The sequence below is a fragment of the Hipposideros armiger genome, unplaced genomic scaffold (assembly GCF_001890085.2).
Source record: "Hipposideros armiger isolate ML-2016 unplaced genomic scaffold, ASM189008v1 scaffold_1219, whole genome shotgun sequence".
Taxonomy (NCBI): domain Eukaryota; kingdom Metazoa; phylum Chordata; class Mammalia; order Chiroptera; family Hipposideridae; genus Hipposideros; species Hipposideros armiger.
Window position 1 is genome coordinate 326,969 of NW_017732569.1, and position 7,604 is coordinate 334,572.

Consider the following 7,604-nt stretch of genomic DNA (forward strand, 5'->3'; position numbering starts at 1 on the left):
CTCTTCCCTGGCGAGGCAGATCAGTCGCTGGCCTCTGGACGGCCGCTCACGGCAGCTGGGACCGCTCACGCTGGCTGCTGGCCACACACAGTAGCCCATGGCAGCCCACTGCAACAGGGGCTGCAGCCTATGCTGTCGCCAGCGACTTCCGGCAGCCCGGCTCCAGGTTGAGCTGTTGTTCAGCATCTTAGCTATAGAGGGCAGTGTCACTGGCCCTCATATGTGGGATCTGAACCGGGGCCCTCTGGCATCCCAAGCCAGTTCCTAACCAACGCGCCACTCAGCTGGCCCTGTAGAAGCTTTTTAATTTGATGTAATCCCATTTATTTTTGCTTTTGTTTTCCTTGCCCAAGGAGACATAGTAAAAATATATATTGCTGAAACCAAAGTCAAAAAGCTTACCATTTACATTTTTTTCTAGGAGTTTTATGGTTTCAGGTTACATTTAAGTTGTTCATCCATTTTAAGTTTATTTTTACATACGGTGTAAGAGATTCAGTTTCATTTTTTGCATTTATGTATTCAGTTTTCCCAACTTATTGAAGACACTGTCATTTCTCCATTGTATATTCTTGGCTCCTTTGTTTTAGATTAATTGGTGATAGAAGTGATAGAAGTGAGGGTTTATTTCTCTATTGTGTTCTATCGATCTATGTGTCTGTTTTTGTACCAGTACAATACGGTTTTGATTATTATAACCTTATAGTATAATTTGAAACCTGGGAGCATGATATTTCCATCTTTGTCCTTCTTTCTCAAGATTGCGCTGGTTATTCAGGGTCTTTTATGGTTCTATATACATTTTTTTATTGTTTGTTCTAGTTCTAAGAAGTTTTTAACATCTCTTTTATTAAAATAGCAAGTCTTAAGATTTTCTCTGCCACAACTGACATAATGAGATTCACACACCACATTCAGACCTGTGTGCATTTCCCACACTCTAGCTGCAACCAAACCCACTTCTCATGCTGAAAACACATCTGATGCAAATGAGTAAAGATGACTATGTTATGGGGTCAGCCTGGCATTTGACCTAATCTATGTTTAAAAGACAATTATTCCTAAACTTCTGCATTTAAGAATTATTTAGTAAAATTCAGCAACAGCTTATAATAGGTCATGTGACATAGCAACACGTTTTACCTTCACAGCTACAAGTGCCAAATTAAGGGCATATTTTTAAGTCTACTATGGTTATCCTCATAATCAAGTACAAACACTTAAAGCTGTAACTTGAATACTTTAACAGTTATTAATTCATTTTCTGAACTAACTGTTCAGAAATTTCTCCATCCTTTTATTAAATTATTTCCATTTATAGCATCATTTGTCCCCAACCACCTACCCAACAGCTGCTACCAGCTTAAAGGCCACACGAGTGTTTGTGCATATGCTATGGCTAATCCTAGTATTCCCACAGGCCCACATAGAATTACACTGGCTAAAAGCCCAGCTGTCTTCACTGGCCCTGAAGAAGCTCATAACTGCTTTCATTTTCAAAAAAAAGCCTGCTGACAGTACTTTCTTTTAAAGTACTCTACTTTTTCTCATGCTCTCATCTTTATTTTTCCCTATACACATACATTTACATAATCTTGTGGACACTTTCAATTCCCTAAACAGAATCATTTAGTAGCTGGTCAAATTTTTATCTAAAGAACTTTAAACTTTTTGTAATGAGTTGGATTAACAGGAAATTCATATTATTGACTATGGTAGGCTGAATAGCCTCCCAAAAATGTGAATTTCCTAATCCCCAGAAACTACAAATATGTTACCTTACATAACAAAAGGGACCTTGAAGATGTTAGTAGCATTAAGGGTCTTAAGATGGGGAGATAATCTTGAACAACTGGGGTGGGCCTCATGTAATCACAAGGGTCCTTATAAGAAGGAAGCAGGAGGTCAGAAGGGAAGAAGATGCTACACTGCTGGCTTTGAAGATAAAACCCAGGAATGCAGGTCCAATTCTGCACCCAATTCCAATGTGTGTGAGGGTAGTTTCTCACACCACCAAAAATTCTCTGACACCAGGTGGGCATCTTACAATTTAATTCAGTTCTAACATTATCTATCTGGAGATAACATCAAATCTCACATGTTAAGGGCTCTCCCACAAGTCTATCCCCCAGACCCCCACTCCCCAACTTCATGTGATGCATAACTGCACTTATTTTTACAAATCACAATATTACAGCAGGCAGATTGTAGAAGATAAAAAAGTCAAGGAAACTTAGTCCTGTGGACCAATTTAAAATCTCTGATCTCCAGAAGTGTAAGATAATTAATTTGTGTTGTTTGGGCCACTAAAATTTGTGGTAATTTGTTACAGCAACAGCAGGAAACTAATACATTGGATTGCTATTATAAGCACTTTTTTTTTTCAACTATGTAATCACATGTATATTCCTGATTTTTACCTAGGAGTTTCTGGACCTAACTATTCTCAGGCCCCAGAACCAGATTTTGATTCTTCTAAAATTGATGGATGGGTACCCTTTCTTTTATTAAGATTAAATGTTATTAATTGGATTGACAAGAACAAAAGAAAAATTAAGTAGGCAATTCTGGGCTGACTTGGGAGGGGTGGGTAGTAAGAGATGATGACTAGAGGAAATCCCAGAAGACTTAGTCCTACCCCAGAAGAGTAACCCCTGTGTGACCAGGGAAGGCCCTTCACTTCGCCAAGCCTCAGTTTCCCCACCTGTAAGACAGGATTAAATAAATTCAATGGGTTTCAATCTTCTTCTGGGTTGAAAGTGATTTTGAAAGTGATGAAAGCCATGGACTTTCTCCCCAGAAATATTGGGTTGTCGGAAAAGTCATGACATATTTTTTCTGTTTTTCATTGCAAAAATGTGTCACGACTTTTCTGACAACCCAGTAAAAATCATGCATGCATATCCACACAAACTTCGATCCTCCAATTATAGGTATTGCCCTAGTTAAGGATCCATGAACCCAAGTTAGGAATCTATAGGCTAGATACACTCTAAACTCAAGACATCTGGGTCTGTTAAAAGGAATAATCAAATAGTATTTTTGGCTCCTAGTATTACCCACAAGCACCATTCCTGTGTCATTTTTGTATTTGATGCTAAAATACAACAATAATCAGAACAAGCTCTATTCCTGTATTAGCCTTGCACTCTTCTCTTGCTGCACTGAAATCCTTTGCGCATAGACTATATCGTGCAACCTATAGAATCTCAGGCTGGAAGAAATCTTTAGTCATATGACTTAATTCTCCTCTATTGTTCAACTCTGCACATACACCATCTCTGCCAGGTTGTCACACAGAAGTGCACAATCTTGGAAACTGCCCTTTCCATCTCCAGACAGCACTGACAGGCCTGTTCTACTCATCAGGCAGTAGAGGCTCAGTGTCAAGGGACTAAATGGTTCCAAAACTTTTTTAATGGTTCTAAAACTTTTTTAAGACAAGAACAAAAATGCAAAATGGAAATTAATAACAATTTCAAAGGCAAAGTTATAAAAATATATTCAGAAATGGTAAGCAAAAACTACATTTTGACATATTGTGAGGTGGTGCCCTAAAAGTAAGGGTGTCCAGGGCCCACTTAATTCTTGAATGGCTTGAGCTCTGACTAGTGTTTCCCCACACCTCTTCACCCCCAGTGTCACCTGAAACATGACCGTAACTTTTGCTTAAGATGTCTGGTTCTCACCCTTTTGTTAGTTAAAAAAAAGTTCGGAACTCTCTTTCTTACAGATGACAGTCATTATTTGTAGATGGCTAATAGAAACAGTTCTCTAAAACATACTTCAGATTCCTTCACCTGGTCATTTCTGAATCTATTCCAGTTTGGCCATGTATCTATTGCCTGTGGATATTGCTTTAAGATGATGACAATTATGGGGAAGGTGATGATGCAATTTTATTCATACTGTGAAAAATTGTGCCCCCGGATCTTAGTCTGTGGGTCAGCTGGGTTAACCAACTAATTGATTTTATGGTTTGGAAAAGATGGAGGTTCTACTCCAAAAGGCTGGAAGAGTCCTTCCAAGACCAATCTCCTTGCTGAAGTCCTTGCATTCTTAAGACTAAAACCATTTATCTTCTCATTTCATTTGAACTAAATGAACTAAATAAGCATGGTTTGCAAAAACACGTGTAAAAAATAATATAAACTGAGCTATTCTAAAATGGAGTTGGAGCTGCCATCTCAGAGGAACTGCCTTGCACATCTTACTCCTCATACCTTTGGAGTATTAAAACAGGGCAAAATAACCTTTGGACTGGGCCTAAAGAAACATTATAACCCAAAGAATTGTTAGGAAAGATAATAAAAAAGCATAAAAAAAAATTATGACTGCCAAACTGAAAATTAAAAACATTCTTCAGAATTAGCATCACGGTTAGCTTATCTGCACCAAGAGAAATGCCTTCCTTCTATTGATGTGATTGTTTCCCTTCCCTTTCTCATAAATATCCCTTGCCTTTGTCTCCTAATCGGAACACTATTTGGGTTTCTACCTGAGTCAGTGTGTCCCGAATGGCTGTTTTTTTTAAATCTCAAATAAATGCTAGTTGTCTCCCACTTTGACCTTTTATTTTTAGGTTAACACATGGATCTTTTATAGAATGACTTTTGTGAGTGACTCTATCCTACCTCCTCAGTCAGGTTTCTTATCTACAGTGGCACAGTCTCACCAGGGGCCTAAAATGAGAGAGGGGTCAGGATACACAAAGCTTTCCTTTGACACCTGTCCAGGTGGTCTCAGGCATACCCAAAGAAAGAGTACACCCTCACTTTTGCAGTAACAAGTTTGAGCAAATCACCTTTAAAGAGTATCTCATCACCTTTAAAAAGTATCTCTTAGATTTTTAAAAATCATTTTAAAGATCATTTACCCCAATCATCCTAATTTTTATTACTATTGTAATAATAATAACATTTTATGTAGCAGTTTATCTGCAATGTGCACTAAGGTTGTTTTTGAAGTTATTACTTCAAATGAATGATGAATTCTTTATAGTAACAAAAATATGTAAATAACCTAAATGTGCAATCATAAAGGAGTGGTGGGATAGCATGCAGCCATTAAATACTATGTTTATGAAGAGTGTATAGCAATACAGAAGATAACTAAATTATTAAAAGAAAAAACAATAGTTTATATAATAAGATTACAGCTATGTAATTCAAACAAAGGAAACTTCTGTTTTAAAACAAACTGGGAGGAAACAGACAACAATGTTAAAGAGTGGTTATCTTCATGCAAAGATACATTTTTTCTTCATTTAACTTTTATAATGGAAGGAAAACTCACTCAACTCCAAACATTCTTGAAAGGGAAACTGGTTGGCTATATTGCCTTCAGGGAATTGGAGTAACCAACAGAGGTGTCCTAGACAAGGCAAGATGGCAGCACTAAGATCCTTGTTCAGAGCTCTTGTGTCTCTAGCTTTCTATGTCTTAATTCTGAGTCCAACTGACTTCTTAACTGCACTTACCTCTACCCCAACACACACACACACGCACACACACACAAATAAATTAATAAAGTAGGACAAGCTTCCTCTGAAGAGCTGTTTGTGTCACCTAAGGCCCCTTATATTCTTCAGGTGATAGTCAGATGCCACATTCACTATTCGGCAGGAAAAAAGGAGAATTCCTTCATAACCAAATATAATCAAATTATCTCTGAAAAGCAGTGCCCATTCTCAGGATGATCAGTACTGTGAGCCACCCATGAAGCCTAGATTATCAAGGGCCATCATGATTCAGACCACAGAAAACTCAGGCAGGTCACCCCAAATTTGGGCTCTGAGAATATTGTCATGATTTAATCACAGGGTAGGTTTTTTAAGATAAAGATTTAGTACTACTTTAAAAGTGTGGCAGTCAAATATGGACAGGGTTGTGGGGAAATGGGAATGTAAATTTACTAGAGTCACTTTGGAGAGCCTATTAAAACTGAAAACAGCACACCCAATGGCACAGCAGTTCCTCTTCTAGCCATATATCCTAGAGAATAATCACACATGTGTACAAGTGGACATAGTCAAGGATTTTAACTGCAGAAATGTTTGTTTTTATTAAAAATTGGAAACCACAAATGTCTTTCAACAGGGGAGTGAATAAATAAAATTGTACATATTTATAGGATGGAATATTTACCAGTTACTGGTGATTCAAAAGATAAAAAATGGTGATTCATATAGCATATGAGTCAACATAGATATATATACATGTGGGCAAAAGAAATAGATATTTGATATTTAAAAGAAGTATCTACAGACTTATAGCTCCCATAACAATAAATATCAAAAACATGTTCAATGAAAAGAGAAAGTTCTAGAATGACATCTGAAAAATGATACTATTTCTGTAAAAAAAAAATCGACAAACTAGACAGCTGTACATTTTGATAAGTGCAGCTAGATCTTTGCAATAGTGCAAGAACATTCTAGAATGAAACACATTAAAATCATAACAGGGATTACCTCTGGGGAAAGATAGAGGTGACTGAGACTAGGGATGGGAAAGGTCAAAAGGGATTCCAGCTTCATTAGTGATATTCTAATTTTTCAAAGGTAAGTGCATTCCAGTGCTGCTTGTGTATTTACAATTCCTTTTTCAAAGTCTCATTAGTTATTTAATCCTCTACATTTCTTATATCCAAGAAACTAAAAACATGGAGCCTTCTGTAAGAAAGTCTTCTTTTACAGCACCACACCCAAGTCCCCACTCCTTTGCTTCTGCCCTTCCCACACCCAACACACCCATTAAGCCAAGTTCACTGGTGTTGTGGGAAAGTGCCCCAAAGCCTTTGCTTACTTTTACCACCCTCCTAGGGACCACAGCAAATCACATTGACAATGACTCTTTGCAGAAAAAGAGGTGGAAATGTCATTTTGTTAAAAAATAATCACATGGACTTTATCCTTTTTCTGATGATTTTGAAAGCAAAGAATCTTTTGAGTCTGGCACCAGCTAAACCAACAGGAGAAAAGAAGGCAACTCCCCACACTTCATACCTGTCAAAAACCACTGCAGAATAAGCCCGCTCAGCAAATATGATATCCGCAGCCCAGAACTCCTTCGTGGCCTTCAGACTCCTGCCTTTGCCTTCAGAAGTGAAGACCTCCACATTCTCCATTCTCCCTATTGTCATCTCCCAGTCTTTCAGGCAGCACTGCAGATACTTAGCACGGAGCCAAGTCTCTTGTCATTGCTATTTCAGCACCTTCAGTATCTCAAAGAGCAAGACTATAAATGGACAAGCCACCTCCCCTTCCCTACCCCCTCTCACCCCTGATCCCTCACCTCCCCCTCCGCCACTTTTCCTGGAGGCAGAAATGGGCAGGCTAGAAGACAGCAGTGTGGGTGGGGTGTCATTCATCACCCAGCAAAACTGACCGAGCAGAAAATGACCATGGACTGGTGTGGCTCTAAGATTGGGCCTGAAAACTTGAAAAGTTCCTTTGCAAGAAGCTCAGTTTTGGACAGCAGTAGGGCTGAGCTTTAGTTAGAATAGGAAGCACTTCGTCAATAGGGTATTTTTAGCAGCCAGATGCCTCTATCAATCCAAAGTAGACAGCTGAAAAAGGTCCAAGAGGAGAGGTGATGCCTGCT

At 38.5% G+C, this 7,604-nt stretch overlaps 1 protein-coding gene across 1 annotated transcript in view; it reads right to left on the bottom strand.

The window, feature by feature from the left end:
- Positions 1–7,193, bottom strand: part of SMYD1 (SET and MYND domain containing 1) — a 55,461-nt gene extending 48,268 nt beyond the window's left edge. Inside the window, exon 1 of the mRNA XM_019632981.1 lies at positions 7,007–7,193. Within this exon, the coding sequence (XP_019488526.1) occupies positions 7,007–7,143 (137 nt within the window). The 5' untranslated portion in view covers positions 7,144–7,193. The remainder of the gene's footprint in view (positions 1–7,006) is intronic.
- Positions 7,194–7,604: the final 411 nt, after the last annotated feature.